This window comes from Cervus elaphus, chromosome 18 (assembly GCF_910594005.1).
Source record: "Cervus elaphus chromosome 18, mCerEla1.1, whole genome shotgun sequence".
NCBI lineage: Eukaryota > Metazoa > Chordata > Mammalia > Artiodactyla > Cervidae > Cervus > Cervus elaphus.
In genome coordinates, this window is record NC_057832.1 from 85,991,009 (window position 1) to 86,011,361 (window position 20,353).

Genomic DNA, 20,353 nt, shown 5'->3' on the forward strand with positions numbered 1-20,353 from the left:
CATATCAGTATTTTACACATATTAAATATGTTATCTCTCAAAAACTACACATCCATAAAGAAAAAAATTGGCATGTGTGTTTTCTGAATTGTAAACATTTCTGAGAATTGCTTTCTCGGGGTATACTGGGACAAGGTTCATCAAACTGTTTCTCATAAGGGTTAGAAGGAAGTATATTCATTTTAAAAAAGTATTCATTTATTTTTATTGAAATGTAATTGCTTTACAATGTTGTGCTTTTGCTACACAATGAAGTAAATCAGTCGTATGCATGTATATGTCCTCTACCTCTTGGACCTCCCTCCCACCCCACCCCTCATCCCCCTAGGTCATCACAGAGCCCAGAGCTGAGCTTCCTGTGCTTATAGGAACTAGAGTCTGTCACAGAGAGTGAAGTAAGTCAGAAAGAGAAAAACAGCTAGCATACGTTGTGGCACGTATGTAGAATCTACAAAAAGGGTGCAGATAAGCCAATTTCCAAGGCAGGAATAGACTCAGATGTGGAAAATGGACATGTGGACATGAGGGGGACGGGGAGAGTGGGAGGGAGATTGGGATTGACGTATATACACTTCCAGGTATAAAATATATTAGGTTTTATGGGCCGTGTGTTTCTCTGTCTCAGCTCACCAAGGCAGTCACTGCAGTGTGAAAGCAACTCTGGGTGGTATACGAACAAAACAGCCCCTGTATTCCAATAAAACTTTATTTACAAAAACTGCCTGGTGCAGTAGTTTGCCTCCCATGACATATGCTCTACAAGTTAAGGTTCCTCCCATGGTATAAAATGAAAAGTAATAGATCTTTTTTTATTGCAAGGTATCTCTCAGATGTCTAGAGTATACTAGAACTACAGTTTCTTAAAATGTGTACCACGTTACAGTGGGTCTTATAAACAAGATGGTCTACACTCCTGACTCTGGAGATACTTCCAGCTCCACACCACATACGTGTAAGACCGGAAAGAAGATTCCAGATGCCCCATGAAATGCTTCATGGGATGATTCCACCTGGATGCCCAGCAAATCCACAGCGGGGTCCCTTTGGGGTTCCTTGCCATAGATCACACTCATAGCAGACCAGCAGGACCACAAACTGCCTTATAACTTGAGATAATCCTGGTCAGATATCCTGGGGCTGTCCTCAGAGGGGCCAGATCAGCCCCTTTCTGGTGCCCTGTGGTCCATAGGCATATTTCTGTCCGCGGTATAATCCTGTTCACAGGCAGGAACATGAGGATGTCTGAACGGGGAGTCAGTCTGGGGGTTGGAGTCAGTCCACATAGTGATGTCTCCTTTAGGCCACTGAGCCCTGGAAAAGGTCTGTAAATGCCAAAGTGATGAGTGGAGATGCCCAGGTGGGAAGAGGCAGAGATGAGGCTCAGGTGCCCCTCTGTCATCTTATTAGAGGTGAGGGTCCGTCCCTTCCCCTCTTGAGACCTCTCATTTGAGCTATGCTGGATGGTTACCTTGGTTTTGGCATCATGGATGTTGCCCACATTGGGTTTTACTATTTCTACCGATGGCAGGAGATTGAGTGAATTGGAGGGGACTGGACATTCCTCCAGTCAGGGCTGATCCCAATGACAAGAAAAATAATTTCTAGTTCTCGTCTAGAATAAATTCCAAAGTCAGTGAACAGATGACTTCAGGATTTAAATAAGCCAAGAGAATTTATGCCCTGGGCGTTTTACTCTTGTGGGCCCTCTCATACTGTTTCCTGGGCACTTTCAGGCCACTAAAGTATCATTTGGTGAATTACTCCTTCAGGGCACTAATGGAGCTGCCTTTGATCTCTCTTTTTTAATCTACAATTTTTGTATGTAAATTTAAAACCTTAAAAGACAGTCTCCCCAAATGGCATCCAAGGGATCTCATAGCCTGAGGATATTAAAACTATTTCTTGAGAGAAGGACGCAACAACTGAAGATAAACCTCTGAGTGTCTTTCTCTGGCTACAGGTTTTGTGATCAACCCAGGCTATTGTAAGGAGACCCAAAAATCAATGCCTCTCATGCCTAATGAGACCCTCAATGCACAACCTGATGACAGCCAGCATGAAATTGAATACCAACAACTATACCCAGCATAAATATTGTTACTATGCATTTCAATTTAAACATGCGTCAAGCCAATTACATATTTATGGGGTTTAAAGACTCTTCCACTCACGCCTCGGATAATACGCACTTGGCAAATCTCCCTTTAGTCTAAGAGGCATTTGGTCCAATAGTCAAACCCCTTGCGAGTCTGTAATAAATCATCTTTGCAACCCAAAGCATGGACAGTTGACTGCTTCCCACTGCTCCACAGACTCACCCCCACCTGGTAGAATTTTAATTCCTTCAGTAAAATTGATTCCCCCAGTTCTGCACATTATTCTCCCTGTCTTCCATTTAGCCCGTTAGTTTGCTGACAGCAGAGTACACAGCACTTAGCAGCTGGTTTGTGGAACCATCAGTCAGGAAATTGTATGATAAATAGGAGGCAGCCAGGTTTAGTGGCACTTCCTTCTGCTTCAGCAGTTTTCGCCTGACTTTGGAAAAGTCATCATGTGGTGTTTTGTCAAGGGCCAGAGCAGGAGATGGCTGCGGTGCGGTAACTTATTACACATCCTCTTGAGTTATGATGCTCCACAGCTGTGCTGCTCATGTGTAAATAATAAACTGGGAGGTGGATAATTATGGTGGCTGCTGGCGACACCGGCCTGTTCTCGTCCTGTGGGTTTTCTTGGACAGCTTCTTGGGCCTCTGATGGAGTATATTGCAATCTTCCACATAGAAACGACGAGCCGAGAGGCAAGAGAAGCACTCTACATTTGAGAATTTGCCAGCATCTTCTTTTTTTTTTTCTGAGAGATGTGTTAGGATTAATGTCATGTGATGCCACGTATGTTAAAGGACATGCTTGTCCTGATTTTTATGCTTCGTCTCTGCTGTTAAGCTGTGGTCAAGCGTGTCTTGAATTGGAAGAGAGCTGTTCCATTGCGTTTACTAGAAAGCGGCTTAAGAGGTGTGATTTCCACTGATAGCTGACAGAAGGTGTAATTGTTTGCACAGACTTTATCAGTCCAGAAGAAGTTATTTTCAACTAAATCAAGAAGGAAACAAATAGGAATGAAAATGCTTAAACTAAAATCAGATGTCTTTGATCAAGTCAGAGCATATTCATATTTTTGGTTCTTTATTTAACCTAATTCCAGAATGCAGGACTCATGAATTTTCTTGTAACATAAATAAATACTTTGAGCAAACAATGCTGTAAGATGTATCACATACTTTGTCAGAATTAACTTTTAAACTCACAAAACATACTCAACAGTGAGGAATAACTACTAAATGCCCCAGTAATTACTAATTCTAATCTTGAATTCTTTCCTTTTAAATATTTTTGCAATGCTTGTTCGTTTTCTCTCTCATTTTGAAAAGGAAGAGCGTGAGAGAGAGAAAGAGAAAGTGGGTTAAAATCCTGTTAAAATAATTTCTTAAAAATATAAAGATGAGGAGAAAAGGGAGGGAGGGTTAAAAATATATATATATATATATATAAAGATGACAATGCCTTTTATATGTCCATAAGTGTCTCGCAGTTTTCCCTGGAGGTGAAGATTTATACTGCTTGGGTAAATGCTTTTGATTTTATAGAACTGTGTGCCTGGTTTTCACCCCCTATGCGTGTAATCACTGCAACATAATTATAAATACTCATATAAAAGACAATGACTTACTTTTTGGATATATGAGGCATATTTTGAAGGTATAATACCTGCCCACATTTTGAGCTCTTGTGTGTATGAAAAAATCTGGGTTTGTGCATCTTCATAATTCACAGCTGCACCCACATGGAGAAAAGCAGATATAGTTAGCACCCACTTATCTGGTGGAGAGGATTTAATCACACAGCCAAGAACCAAGAAGTAAATAAGTGAAAATATCTTCCAGGTCTGACAGAATCGTCACAAAGTCCCTCAAGACACCATTTAAAATGATGCATAGGAAAAACTTGAGGAGGTGGGTCAGATGGTATGAATACTTAATTTACACCAAGTTCTAGTAGGTTTATTTCTCCAGTTTCCAAGAATGGATGACTGTTAAGTTTGAAGTCTGCTAGAGGCAAGCCCATGAGCATCAGCAGTGACTGCTAACAGGAGGGGACGAGAGAGAACCATGCCTGGGCCTGCTGGCCATCCACCTGACCCCTGATGGACCTGACCCCGAACCGCAGTGATTCACTTGGGATTGTTCAAAACTGAAGACCATGAAACATTCTCTGAGTAGATGTCAGACTTTCAAATTCATGAAATAGATTACTCCACTCAATTTTATGTTGTTTTAGGAAGGATACATCTGTTTCTTCCAGAATAGTTAAATGAAATAGGACATTTGGGCTCTGCAGGATTCCTGGGTTATGTGGGACATTTAAACTTAGTGCACCAACTAGCAAGATTTGTGTTGCAAAACAAAGCAAAACAAAACAATTCCAACATCCTTTTATAATGTCCTAAGTGATGTATTTAAAATATAACTGAATTTTTCAGATGCACTTTATAAAATGTGTAGCGTTTGATGAGGCAGTCAGCGTGTCCCTGTTGAATTTTCAGCATCATTGTACATCATGATATCACAGTGTCAATGATATGAGACAATACCAAGATGACTCCTTTCCTCTATCAGTACCATTCCCCCCCTCCTTATCTTATAAGGAGCAAGTACAAAATACAGTGAGTAATGGACATTTTCTGCACTGTAGAACCTCTTCTTCTGGGTTCTGTACCTGGTGGAGTTCAGCTTTGGGCACCTCTGTAGTGCTGTCAGGGCTGTACGTTAATAATTTTTCTCTCTTATTTTATTCTCCTAATCATATTCTTAGATTCTCAAAGCAGGCCAGCAGGAGCAAAATCTTAAAAAAAAGGGGGGGAGGGGGGGAGTAAAATATCTTTTTAAAAAAAAAAGGTTTTATAGTTGCATTCTAAAAGATGCTTGTTGGAGAAAATTTGGACAAGAGAAATATATAGGGAGGAAAATGAAAACTACTTGAATTCAACAAACACATGTATAATAGTCACCCCCAGGACTTAAGGACACTCACAGTGGAGGATGCAACCATACCCTTGTCTATGTTGACACCCCACTCCCCTGCCCAATGGGGAGGTTGTGTCACTTTTTCCAGCCATTCCTCAGGGCCTGTTCACAGGGTCTCACTTGGAATTGCTTTTACCACCTACTACACTAGGCAAAATCTTCAGACTTTTCGAAGGAGCTCATAGCCCTTCTGAGGCCTGTTTGGTGTACACATCAATTCTTGGGAGTGTTCTGGGCAACAGCGGTGTGACAGACACATGCAGGCTGCCAGGATGACCATGTATGGAAGGTAACATTCACAACACGAGTTCTGGGGTATTTGCTGTTTTATCGCCTCAGAGTTGTGAAGGCTCCCCTCCTGATCTTGGACTTCTTTCTTTATTGCTTCTTGAAACTCAGGAAAAACTTTAGTATCGGGGTGCTCCTCATGATAAAATCTGGTAAAGCTATTTTCAGTTCTTTCAGTGAATCACTATTTCAGAAAAAAAAAAAGTTTATTTTCAAATTTGTCAGAGATAATCAGGGCAAGTGGGAACAGAACTATTTTAAGTAAGCGTACACACAGAAACCTCAAAACAGTGATGCCTGACCTGAGCCAGAGCAGGAGAGGAGGCCAAAGGAATGTTGGGGCTGCAGGAAAGGAACCCCCGGTTTACTCTAAATGTCCCTCTGTCAGGCCATGTAACATCTCTGGCCAGCCTGTACATTTGCTGCCCTTGTGTTGGGATTCTGGAAGCCTGACCTAGGACAAAGAGGAGTGGGAGGGAGCATGCGTTTGAATTTTTTAAAAGTGTGTGTGTGTCTACATGTGACATGGATTCTAGCAGGTACTTTCGAAAGAACTCCTTTCCTTACAAGTGTGGGAGAGATGAAAACTAGAAAAGTTCACTTCACAGAACTTCCCTGGTGGTTAAAACTCCAAGCTCCCGGTGCAAGGGGTGTGGGTTCGATCCCTGGTCAGGGAACTACAGTCCACATGCTGCAACTAAAAAGCCTGCATACCACAACCAAGTCCGGGCACAGCCAAATAAGTAAATAAAATATTAAAATTCACATGACAGTGTCTTTTTAAAAGTAAAAAATGAGGCATTCCCTGGTGGCTGAGTGGTCAGGACTCTCAAAACTTTCATTGCTGAGCATCTGGGTTCAGTCACTCATTGGGAAAGTAACATCCCACAAGCCATGTGATGCGGCCAAAACAATAAATGCAAATAAAAGTGTTTTAGAGTCTCTTCCTCTTGGCTTGGTGGCTTCCTTCAGCCTTTGCACCCTGGCCAGTCTTTCTTCCAGGCGAGGGGCACGTGTTGAACCTCTTTCTTGCTCTCCTGTCTGGGTTCAGGTTGCAGTCAGTGGCTCTACTGTCTCATTTGCTGGTATTATTTGCTTGGTCCTGAACTTTCAAGAATTCTTCCACAAATTCTTCAGGTTAATTTCAGCCTCAGTTGTGAAGACAGTGTGGTGATGTGGCTTCATGTATGGGAATTCTGTTTCAAAGTGTTCTGTTTATACAGGTTGGACTTTCTTTCCTTTTCAGACCCTCCTCATCTCTTTCCTGCATTCCATCCTCCTGTACCAATTGATGCCAGACACCACGAGGGCCGTTACCATTATGATCCATCTCCGATCCCTCCGTTGCATGTGTAAGTATTACAACTTTGCCCATTAAAGAAACAGAACAAAATACTGGCTTTTACCATCTCAGGGTTTTTGTTACCAACACAGCTACTGGGCTTGGGAGCTGTGATAGAAGTCTAAGATTTACTTTTGAAATACGGCAAGCCTATCTGTTCCTGGACTCACTGAAGCACATCCCCGCTGCTTCCTGAAGAATGCCTGTCATACGAGGTGGCTGGCAAGTATTTCCTATATATTTTTGCTGACGTGTGCTCTGTGGCCTCTAAATACTAAATTAAAAAGCAGAGGCCTAATGGAAGGTTCCCTCTCAGAATATGTATTTGGTCAAGAGTGGATTTGAAGTTTCTCATGCTCTGATTTCTATTAATGGGAAAGCCCTGTTCCAGGGATCACAATGAGTCATAATGAAATTTTCATGGTAAATTTTCATAGCTCCTGTGGTGTCTACTCCAACAGTCACTTGATTGATGGGAACGTCACCCAAACAAAATGGCAAATGTGATCGAGCACATGGTTTACACAGAGATAAAAGGCAAGAGTGAGGGTGATAACTAACATCCATTAGAAAAGGAAGAAAAGACAGATATCATATGATATTACTTATATGCAGAATCTAAAATAAAATGATATGAATGAACTTATTTGCAAAACAGACTCTTAGACATAGAAAGCAAACTTATGGTCACCAAAGGTGGGAGGAAATAAATTAGGACTTTGGGATTAACATATACATAGTGAAGTCGCTCAGTCGTGTCCAACTCTTTGCGACCCCATGGACTGTAGCCCACCAGGCTCCTCCATCCATGGAATTTTCTAGGCAAGAGTACTGGAGTGGGTTGCCATTTCCTTCTCCAGGGTATCGGATCTTCCCAACCCGGGGATTGAACCCGGGTCTCCCGCATTGCTGGCAGACGCTTTACCATCTGAGCCCTAACATAGATACTGAATTTTTCAGATGCACTTTATAAAATGTGTAGCGTTTGATTAGGCAGTCAGCGTGTCCCTGTCCCTAACATAGATACTACTATATATAAAATAAATAAGCAACAAGGACCTACTGTATAGCACAGGGAACTCTGCCCAATATTCTGTAATAACCTAAACAGGAAAAGAATTTGAAAAAAAGTAGATATATGTGTATGTGTAACTTTGCTATGCACCTGAATCTAATACAGCATTGTTAATTAACTATTCTCTAATATAAAATAAATATTAAAAAAAAGAAGAAGACAATGTCCTGGAAATAAATGTGGTATCACTCAGTTTGGAGGGAAAGAAGATCAGGTGTTCAGGATAGCCTGTCCCTAAACTGAAATGACCTTCTTTTGTAGTGTTGTCCAGAAAACTGATGTATACTGTAACAAGGGAAGTCAACCTTTGGGAGGGGCTGGCCCTTTGAATGGCCTAGATTTTACATTTAGTCATGTCTGGTAATTACCCTTCATTCTGAGACAGTAAAGTTAGAAAGCCCCAAAAATACTTTGAAGAATAATGCTAGTTATTTGGATGGTAGATTGCATCTCCCTGGCTATTCGTTACAGCTGTGTAATTACATATACGTCAAAGAAAAATGAAGTTGTTTTAAAACAAGTCCTCCTCTGTGAACAGAATTAATTGATATTAACAGCCCTAACTATATGCCCAAGTACACATATAATATTTTACCCACAGTTTTTTGGATCCATCTCCCATTACTGAACTGTAATTTCAGAGCAGATTTGCCTGGAGGTAAGTCATAAATCTGTGCTCAGACTTCTATAAGCATTAAAGGAGAAGTGGATATTTAGAGAGAATGCAGAAACTTGTGACTTATTCTTTGACTTTACACTGGAACACGAGTAAGTATTTTCAGAAGTTCTAAAGCCTGCTAAAAATACATTCAGATAAAACCAACAGGCCCATTTAAAGCTCCCTTTACAAAGGGAAGAAAACTCCAAATTCAGGCTGAAATATGCCATGGAATTCATCCTGCTCTCCCAAAGTTCTGTAGTGCCGATGGGACCCAAGCTTCTCAGATGAGGGTGTGCTCTATGGTACAGAACCAGCAAGGGCCCACCGAACCTGGGAGATGCACAGGACTGATTTCACCCAGATTCAAGTCTCTGCAACGATGAAGTACTTTGGATCAGATTTTCTATGGAATTTCAGAGTACTTCACTCTTTCAAAACTCATCTTATAGAGAAATTTCAAAAAATGAATTCATATGATAGAATGAGGGCATCCCTGGTGGCTCACAGCTAAACAATCTGCCTGCCAATGCAGGAGACTTGGATTCGATCCCTGGGTCGGGAAGATGCCCTGGAAAAGGAAATGGCAACCCACTCCGGTATTCTTGCTTGGGAAATCCCATGGACAGAGGAGCCTGTGGTGTTGCAAGGAGTCTGACACGACTTAGCCACTAAACAACAACAAGATGATAAAATGAACTAATTCCTCTGGGTTCATTATAGTTTGCCTTGTAGATAAATTCAAATGTGAATTTGTCAATTAAAACCCCAAGTCTTGGTTCTTTGGCAGAATTATAAGAATAGCAAGCCCTTGTATAGATCACTGTTTGTTCTAGGTCCTAATTGCCGTATCTAAAGAATTAGCTTGCTAGAAATAAAAACACCACGGGATAAGACAGGTCAAGTTTGGAGAAACCCAGAGGAGAGGGTTGCATTTCCTATATGGCTGCTGAGCTGGGATTTTTGTAGATTTTAGTATTGTTGACCTGTTGTATCTTTGGGGGGTTCTGCATTTGAGGATTCAACCAACCTTGGATTAGAAATATTGGAGAAGCAAACTCCAGAAAGTTCCAAAAGGCAACACTTGAATTTCCAGCACACTGGCAACTATTGTTGTAGCATTTCCATTGTATTGGGTACTATAAGTAAGCCAGAGATGACTGAAGTTTCCAGGAAGGTGTGCATAGGTTATACGCAAACACTATGCCTTTTTATGTAAAGGATTTGAAGATCCATGGATTTTGGTATCTGTGATAGTCCTGGAACCCTTCAAATACTGAGAGATGATTATACTTCCTGCTTTTTCAGCCACGCTTTAGGATCATTTAGCAGCAATTGACTAAATTGTTCTCTAGCTGCCTAAATGTTTAGTAACCTAAGATTCATCCTGTAAGGCTGGTAGATAATCCTGAAGCTCCAAAGAGAAGCTCTGGAAGGTGCTGGGAGGATGTCATTGTCTCCTGGGACTGCTGGGCATTGCAGAGTTCTGGGTGGAGACACTGAACTTAAGAAGTAGTCTCTAGGAAGCTGGGGGTAGTCTCATCTCTGTGCTTTTATAACGTGACAGTCTCCCTGCATTACCCTCAGTGGTCTTCCCTCCCTGCATGGCAAACTCCTGCTTAAACTCCTTACCCTCAAGGCCTAACTCATTCTCTCTCTCTTTTTTTTTTTTCTATTTTTTTGCCAAGCAGCATGTGATCTTAGTTTCCCGACTGGAGAGTGAATCCGCACCCCTTGCAGTGGAAGCGCAGAGTCTTAACTACTGAACCTGCAGGGAAGTCCCTCAAGGCCTATTTCAAATATCACCTTTGCGGGCAGTCTCAAAGGTTGTTCACAGAGGCTGTTCCTCAAGCACCTTGTGTGCCTTCATTGCAGCCCAATATTCTTGTCTGATCAGTCATTGCTTAGCGGTCACCGTACCTGCTAGATTTGCAGGCAGTCACTTGTTCAGGTGCCTAGTTAAATATGCTCCACAGACCTTCAAAGGGTCCAGTCTGGAAACAGCAGACTAGCAGTCAAAGAACTTGAATTGTGCTCTTGCTTTGCACTTGTTGGTGCTGGGAATTGACAACCTACAATTTCCATACATTAGTACTATTCCATGAAAATAAAGTTACCTGCCTTACCTGACTCTCCAAATTGCAACTCGAAGAGTTCAGTGAAATCATGTTCTTGTTAGCACCCTTGTGAGCATCCTTGAAAGCAGGATGCTCTCAGCAAATGTGGAGAGTTAGCATCCAGACAATTGGGGGCATGACAAACACTCAGAGATTCTATTCTGGCCTGGCTCAATCCTGAATCCCTGGGATGCTTTGGCACCTTCTTAGATGCAAATGTAGATATGCCTGTGACAAATCATTTTAGGGGTGGAGGGTAATGTAGGTGAATATGACTTGGTTACTGAAATCTTCAAAGCACGTCTTTGCTTAGAGGATAACCTGGAAAAGTAAAATGATTTTATCTAGAAGTTGAATTCCAAAATGCTTGCTTTATAATTAGCTTCTAGACAATGAAATCAAGTTAGCTTACTGATTTTTTAGAATAAATATTTTTAATTGTAAGTAGACAAAATTGGGGGATAGCCTCACTGTTTCATACACATGATTATTCTGGTGCCAGTGTAATGAATTAAATGGTAAGTCTCTTGGAAACAGGACGTGTGTTGATGATGGAAATGCCAACAGATCTCTGTTTAGAAGGATGGCAGGCACTGCGATAATTATGCTATCATATCCTATCATTAATGATTCTATTGAAAGAGGTTTATAAATTGCTCCTCCACCCTATATTAAGGCATCAACGATATGGTGCAGAATTAAATTAAAATCTCATAAAATGAAATATGCTCTGTATTAGCTGTTTGACACTTAATTTGCCTCTGAATGAGTAGAGGAAATCACAAATTAACCTGCCTTTGTTTTTCCAACCATGGCTTATTAGGTGTTAGAACAACTGCAATTACAGCCTAATAATAACCACCAAGCCTTATAAATATGTACGGAAATACGTCAGTTTGTGTTAAAGAACCCAGTTTGTTAAGTGGAATGCCTTTCTTTAGCTTACCCGATTTACTCTCACAGAGTTTATGGTTAGGCAGTGTAGACAGAGTATAGAAACTTAAATTGTTCCAAATACAGTTCTCAAAATAATGTTAGAATTTATAGTATTTTCTTTCTTAACTTAAAATCATAAATTTCAGTTCAGGATTTTAAAGTGAGATATGAAATGTTAGTGTCGTTTTTCCCTGAGTTGTCATGTAAAGATTGTCATAGAAAATGTATAATTCCTACATATGTTTATTTAATTCAACAGTGTGAAAATTAAGAAACACTGGATATGGGGCATATCCGGTTTTCTTCTGAAAGTTATTCTTCACTGAATTCACCAGAACTTACGTTCAGTAGATAATTGGAGCATCTTGTTCTCTCTCAAATCATTTGTTTCGACCACGGAGTTCATGTTTTATCAAGCCATGGAGAAAAAAGTACAATGTTTTACAAAAATATTAATGAGTATATTTTATTATGTTGCTGAGATCATTAGGAGTGTAAATAACAGAACCTGGAATCTGCAGCCACCTAGTGCTGGCAGGAGTTCCATGTGGTCACTTCTTGGTCTTGGCCTTATCTCTGTTCCCTGCCCTGTGCTATTTCCATCAGGGCTGTGGGCTGCACAACTCCGGGAGGCAATGTTGTAGCCTATGGGGATGGATGATGTTCTCTAGGTTAACGATTACTACTTATTTTAAAATCCCACTTGGAAATCTAAATGATTGGGGTATTGCATCCCTCTGCCCTAGAAACAGTTGTTTCAAGTGACTACTTACACTTGCATTTTGAGTGTATGCTTTTTTCTTGGCTTTAATGTTAGAACACATTTAAGCATGGGCTTACTTTTGAAAGCTAGGCAGGGTGTATTCATGGAAACCCAAATTATAAAGTTTTAATTCCACATTCATTCTGGATTTTCACTTGAGAAAAAAATGTTGATCTTTTACATAGAGTTATTTTGAGCCAAAGTTTTCTCATTTACGGACCGGTATGAATTGAATTTCAGACGGTCCTTGTGCTTCTTTCTGAGCTTGGCAATTTACTTTTTTCAAAGCCTCAGTTACTAATTCATGACAATAACTAGAGCCCCACAGATCTTGCCAGTGGAGCTGAGAGCCATCCTTGTTGTGTGCTATGAACGCGAGCAGCACAGCACCCTGAGCCAGTGCTCTGACAGGCTGTCGCATTTCACCGTCCACTTCACTGATTCATTTTAGAAAATCAGCCTCATCTTTTCTCTCCTGGGGGAAATGAGCACTCATGTTCTCTTCGACACAGCAGCTCTCTTTTTTTTTTCCCCTCTCTTAGGCGAGTCAGTGTGCCTCTTCCTAAGACTGCCTGACTCTCTGGAATTATTCCACCTAAGTAAGAAGAGCTGTTCCTCCCTCCAAAAGTGGCCCACTTCCTGGCGCCTGGAGAGAGGACAGTACATGGTAGATCATTAACATTAGCTGGGAAAGAGAGGGCTTTGAAAGTAAGTAAGGCTTCCCTCAACCCTTTTAGAGTTAGAGCTAGATGAGTAGCAAGTTTGGAGTCTGAATAAATACATTTCTTTCCAGATAAAGAAATCTCTAAGAAAAGATAGATCATTATGGTAAAAGCTTAGAGAAAGAAAGAGGCAGTGGATGACCAGAACTGCAACTCAGTTCCTCTCTGTCCTCTCCTCCCTCCCTCCCTAGATTCAGCACCCGTGTGAGCTAGCTGCTCTGCCTACTGGAGCTCCTCTAATAACTATTCAGAAGCAGCCTTCAGTCTAGCCATCTACTTAAACTTTGTGATGGGCTCCTAATGTATAATAGTGATTTCATTCTTTTCAGTCCCAGGAAAGTCTCCAGTAAGATGCAGAGACTGAGCAAAACTTTGTGTTTGGGGGCATAACTGGCTTGGAATGTTTTAATAGTGCAATTAAAAATTAACAAAGGCAAGTCCTTTCTCTTCTCCTGTGTTTGTGCTCTACCCTAAACGTTTTTTAAGACTGATAAAGTGTGATGACACCCCAGACTTCAGGCATGCTTCATTTTACTATGCTTCTCTTTATGGTGCTTGCAGATATTTAACTTTTTACAAATGGAGGGTTTGTGGTAATTGTGTTTTGAGCAAGTCTGTGGGCACATCTTTCCAACTGCATTTGCTCACTGAGAGTTAGCATTTTTTAACAGAATATTTTTAATGAAATATTTTAAAATTTAATGAATATTTAATAAAATATTTTTAATGAAAAGTATTGACTTTTTTTAGACATAATGCTATTACACACTTAATAGACTAAAGTATAGTGTGAACATAACTTTTATATGCACTACTACGTGGGTGCTCAGTCATGTCTGACTCTGTGACCCCATGGACTTTAACCCAGTAGGCTCCTCTGTCCATGGAATTTTCCAGGCAAGAGTACTGGAGTGGGTTGCCATTTCTACTCCAGGGGATCTTCCCGACCCAGGGATTGAACTCATGTCTCCTGCATTTCCTGCAACGGCAGGCAGATTCTTTACCACTGCACCACCTGGGAAGCCTTTATATGCCCTGGGAAATCAGAATATTCATGTGATGCACTTTATTGTGATATTGGCTTTATTATAGTGGTCTGGAATTGAACCCCCAATATCTTGCAGGTGGGCCTATGTGTCAACTACTGTAGCTAACACTTTGTACACTTTGTAACACTCACTTCTACCCTAAGAAAAGAAAAAAAGAAAATGAACTAGGTTATAACCAGATGTCCTGCAGGTAAAGACCATCTGTGCATGTCTTTGAATTTGCTAGGCTGAGTCCGTGCCTTACAGAGTGACTTCTGGATAGTCATTGCTTTCTATGATGATAATGGGTTGTCCTTTTTTAGGCCAGTGCAGGATGATTGCCATCCTCTTTGTTTTTAATTTTTTAGTTTGGTGGAGTGTGTCATCTCCTGTCAACAAAATTAGTACACTTAGGACTCAAAAGGACACAATAACAACTGAAGATGGTGTTAATATAAATACCTATTGCAGTGTCAGATGCTGTTCACCACCAAATATATTGTGTGTGCATGCTGCTGCTGCTGCTGCTAAGTCACTTCAGTCGTGTCAGACTCAGCCATTCACAATAATAATGGCCGTCACTGTAAAATGACATTTTTCTGTACTCACTGTGAGCATAGTTTTAGAGACTTTACAAAACTATCTCATATAATAGAATAGCCAGCCCAAAGGTGGAGTTATTATCAGTAGCCTCTTTCCCAGGATATGGAAATCTTGACATAGAGAAGTTAAGGGTCGTGGTTATTTAAACCTAGACATCAGACACTACATTCCTAGCACTTGACTTTCATCCTCTCCTCATGAAAATGAACGCCGGAGCCTTAGCTGCTTCAGTTTATGTACATGGATGTGTGCACGTGCATACTGAGTCGCTTCAGTTGTGTCCCACTCTTTGTGACCCTGTGAACTGTAGCCTGCCAGACTTTTCTGTCCATGGGATTCTCCAGGAAAGAATACTTGAGTGGGTTGTCAGGCCCTCCTCCAGGGGATCTTCCCAACCCTGGGATCAACCCTGTGTCTGCATTGGCGGGCAGATTCTTCACCACTAATGCCACTTGGGAAGCCTGTTGATATATATGAGGAGCCTGGCAGACTACAGTCCATGGAGACATACAAGAGTCAGACATGACTTAGTGACCAAACAACAACAACAATAATAATATACATATATACATATATATATATATACATACACATACACTATGTATTTATTGGATGAGCCCAAATAAGTCTAACAACACCTGACAGGAAATTTTGAATGTAACAGACTGTCATTGTCTTCTGCAAAATTCTAAGTTAGTAATATGACAGTAATGAGAAAAGCTAGTAAAAGCCTTATCTGTAGCCACCAGTTCCCCCCGCCCCCCAATTAGATATACGTCAAGGTTTGCTACTGTAGAACTTGTGATGCCTAACATCTGGACATTGGTATAAATAGCTGCATAGAATGTTCAGTGAATTGTAATTCATCACTTGGTAGAAATGTTGAAAAATACTTAATAGTGGCATTTGAGAGGACCATAAAAAAACATGGATAAATAATAATCAATGATTACAACTGTATACTCTATAACATGTAAGCCATATTGGATGAGATTGCAACATGTATCTGCCTGGAACCTTCTTCCCTTAGGTGTCCATGGCTTGTTCCCTTGCTTCATGCATTTCTTTGCACAGACATCTCCTTATCAGAGAGGTCTTTGGTTAAGAACCATCTAATGACTAGGGATTGCCAAACTATGGCCTGTGAACTATCCAGCCAGGGCCTGTTTTTGTAAATAAAGTTTTATTGGAATCCAGTGACCGTCACTTATTTACTATTGTCTATTCTATGGCAGCTTTAGCAATCAAGGGCAGTGTTGAGTAGTTGAGATAATGAACAAAACCTATAACACAAAGTTTGCCAAGATCTGATCTAAATTAACACATTCTTTCTAGCCTCACTATCCTCTTTCTCTGCTTTATTTTTCTTTCTTTCTTTTCAGTTGGGGTATAGTTGCTTTACAATGTTGTGTTAGTTTCTGCTGCAAAAAACATGAATCATCTATATGTATACATATATGCCCTCCCTCTTGAGCTTCCCTCCCATCCCCTTACCCCCATCCCATCCATCTAGGTCATGTCATTCACCTGTTTTTAAACTTCTAGGCCATTTTTCATTGCTATTCCCAACATTTCTCATTGTATATCATATAAGTTCAAAAAAAGAAAATGTCTTATTGTTTGGTTATCATTTCTCATGATCAACTAAATCACTGTAAAGCCTGCCTCATTTTCAAGCACCACCTTAGACCATCTACATCCACAGTTCCTAGTCTAAGTATGAAAATATAGGTGAGTTTCAATTCCTAAACTTTAAAATTTTAATGAGCTGGCAGATGAACCACCACACACTTTACTTTGCATAGTAAAGACATGGTGCTTTAAGGGCATATGACTTTTTTCTGGTTTGCAATATACCTTTTTTTAGAAAAATGAAATATAGTTGATTTACAGTGTGTTAATTTCTACTGTATAGCAGAGTGATGCAATTATACATATCAGTTCAGTTCAGTTCAGTCACTCAGTTGTGTCCGACTCTTTGCAACCCCATGGACTGCAGCGCACCAGGCTTCCCTGTCCATCACCAACTCCTGGAGCCTACTCAAACTCATGTCCATTGTGTCAGTGATGCCATCCAACCATCTCATCCTCTCTTGTCCCCTTTTCCTCCCACCTTCAATCTTTCCCAGCATCAGGGTCTTTTCAAATGAGTCAGTTCTTTGCATCATGTGGCCAAAGTGTTGGAGTTTCAGCTTCAGCATCAGTCCTTCCAATGAATATTCAGGACTGATTTCCTTTAGGATGGACTGGTTGGATCTCCTTGCAGTCCAAGGGACTCTCAAGGGTCTTCTCCAACACCACAGTTCAAAAGCATCAATTCTTTGGCACTCAGCTTTCTTTATAGTCCAACTCTCACATCCATACATGATTACTGGGAAAACCATAGCTTTGACTAGATGAACCTTTGTTGGTAAAATCATGTCTCTGCTTTTTAATGTGCTGTCTAGGTTGGTCATAGCTTATATGCATACATTCTTTTTCCTATTCCTTTCCATTATGGTTTACCACAGAATATTGAATCCTTTTTATCCATTCTATATGCAGTAGTTTTGCTGTATTTCTAATGACTGAAATACTGAATTTGGTCATTGGTTACAGAGAAAGCAGGCCCTAATTGTAGTGCATATTCACAGAGTGAGTGCCAGCTTCTTGGATAAATTCCTGTGTCCTTTGTGCAGTGCTCAGCAGTCCAGCCCTGAGCAGATATTGACTGAAGGTATTCGCTGCCACTGAACCGGAAGTGGCCAGCTCTATAGAGCCTGCCGTCCAGCCTGTTGCGGGGGCCTGGGGGTTACTGGACTGTAACAGACTTTTTTCTTTGAGTACAATGCTCCCACTCATGTTAAGCCTGGTTTCAAAGAAACTAGAAATTTACTGCCATCGTTGTATTTATTTTTCAAAGTATGCGGTGGAGAAAATTGAACTTTCACAGAATTTGTCCCAGTGGGAAGGCACTTTCTGGTTAGTTTTTAGGGTGATAAATACCACCCAAAATCCAAGCTGCCTGCAGCTCTTCCTCCGTGGTCATCTCTCCTTCACTTAGGTAACTGAGCCCGCTTTTTCCACCTAAACAAAGACATGCCATTTCCTATAGCTGCTCAGCAGGCCGAGTTTATTTCAGACCCTTCCCCAGAGGAACAAAGGCCGGAGACACAGGGCTGCCTGTCACTCATTTCTTTTTGTTATTGTTGCATCCCCACCCCTGTCCCCAGCAAAATTCGTGCATCAAAAAAAAAAAAATATATATATATATATGTATATATATATATAGTATTCACAGATTTGTTTCCAGGAAACTGCTTGCTAACTTTTTGAATCCTAAGTGACAAATTAGCTAGACTTTTGCATTTTTGATGACCCGAGTCAACTAAGCACACAAAAGGAAAGGGCCAGAAAAAGGTCTGTCTTCAAACTCATTCTCTGAGTCCTAGGGTAGTGATGTGTTTGCAGAACATACGTTAGATAACTATATTGAAAAGGAATTTGAAAAATGATACGGACCATTTTTTTAGTTCTGATGTGATCTTTGTAAGAGGCATATCAGAACAGTAATGGACATCATTACATTGAAGTTGGAAAAATGAACCAGTCAAATGACTTATTGGTCCCATGTTTACCTCCTGTGTTAACCTAGCTGAACTGGTGATAACTGCATCGATGGTTATAACTCTGGAGTTAAAACCTCAAGGGTAATGTGAAAGATATACCCATACCTGGCACCTCTGTTTCTCCTTTCCTGTTGGCTCTCTCTATCTCCCCACACACACTAGCAAAAAGAATGCAGAAATGTAAGGAGTGGCAGAAACTGCCTTAGATCACCAGAGTACACTGCTCCCTCAGTATCCATGGAGAATTGATTTCAGGAGCTCCTCAGATACCAAAATCCAAGGATGCTCAAATCCTTTACATAAAATGACATGGTATTTGCATATAACCTACACACATCCTCCCATAAACTTCAGATTATCTCTAGATAACTTACAATACCTAATGCAATGTAAATTTCACATAAAAAATAGTTACCAACATGTTGTGACTTCCAAGTTTTGCTTTTTCGAACTTTGGGGAATTTTTTCCCCCAGAATATTTTCTCCCTGTGGTTGGTTGAACCCACAGTAGTGAAACATTTCCAGTAAAGAAAAAAAGAAAGATCTCTAACCTAAAGCTATAGATTTTCTAACCTGCAGCCATTAATATTCTGATATGAAACATCCCACATATTTATAAGTTATAGATATTTACAACAGTTTTATCCAATTGCAAAGAGATTACAATTTCATTAGAAATTCTCCATTGGGACTGTTAAAGGGAGTAGAAACTTAGCCTCCATCCACAAATAAAAGTGAATTTATTATCAGGATGAATGGTATATAGTGTAGAGTGGCTGTTGAAGGTGATCTTGCAGAGGTTCACCTGTGAGGGTCCCTCTGTGCCAGCTGCTAGTGGGTGCTTGTGAATAGTTCTTAAGGAACCTGATCTCCCTTAGACCTCAGTTACCCTGACTAGTAAGAGCTTCTGCCTAAGGGAATTACATGAAATGAACTCAGTGCATTAAGCGATACCCAGAGCCTGACAAGGTTCATGGGTATCTTCTACTATCTAGAATATGTTAAAAACTTACCAGAGAATCACCAATACATTCAAATGGTATCCAAATATTGTGAAGTCCATCAGAAGTGAACAGTGTCTTTATTATGTGAGGTGAGAAAAGAGATGCATTGGCAGTTAAATGATCGGCCTCATTTGCTAAACAGATTGCTAAGCCCTGTTGCTGAAATAAGATTTACATCTTTAAGACAGGGTCCAGAGAAAGCACCTCCAACTTCCTAAAATGCTTCTTGCCTCTATTCAAAGTGATCTCTCACTCCGCCACAGAACAGTCTCCATCTTCCTAGCATTGTTTTCAACATGAACTTTGCACACCTGTGAAATTTTTTAGAAACAGATTCGAAGGTTAAATAAAGATTGAAGGCAATCAGACTTCTAAAGAGGTCTCTGACTTTTAAAAGGTTTTTTCCTACCGTATTCACCTGGAATATAACAAATGAAAATTAGGATTATATTAGATGGTGTTATTATTTATATTACCTAGCATTTTGGGTTTCTTTATTTAACATAAGCATTTTCTTTTATATATTGTCTTTATTTAACTATACACACACATATATATGCACTCACATACATACACATGCACACACACTGCACACACACGCATACTTACATACATATACACACATATATTCACACATTGTATGTGTATTTATGGAGCTTCTCAAGTGGTGCTAGTGGTAAAGAACCCGCCTGCCAATGTAGGAGACATAAGAGATGCAAGTTTGATCCCTGGGTCAGGAAGATCCCCTGGAGGAGGGCATGGCAGCCTGCTCTAGTATTCTTGCCTGGAGAATCCCATGGACAGAGGAGCCTGGTGGGCTATAGTCCATAGGGTTGCAAAGGGTTGGACACAAGTGAAGATACCTAGCACACATGCCTGCATGTCTATTTACATGCTCACATAAATGTATAAGCACACACATACTCACATGTATATATACACCCTACATATATATTTACACACTCACATACATATATAAACACACATATATACTCACATACATATGAACACACATATACCCATGTACATATACACCCACACACAGTTATATACTCACATTCATACATATACATACACTATACATATACACACACATATATACACTATATATTTATACAGTCACATACAA

General features: G+C 40.4%; 1 protein-coding gene across 9 annotated transcripts in view; it reads left to right on the plus strand.

The window, feature by feature from the left end:
* Nucleotides 1–20,353, plus strand: part of GLI3 (GLI family zinc finger 3) — a 305,459-nt gene that overhangs the window by 162,047 nt on the left and 123,059 nt on the right. For all 9 annotated transcript variants that reach the window (XM_043872222.1, XM_043872221.1, XM_043872220.1 and 6 more), the window contains one exon: nt 6,615–6,720. In XM_043872222.1, the coding sequence (XP_043728157.1) occupies nt 6,615–6,720 (106 nt within the window). The remainder of the gene's footprint in view (nt 1–6,614; nt 6,721–20,353) is intronic.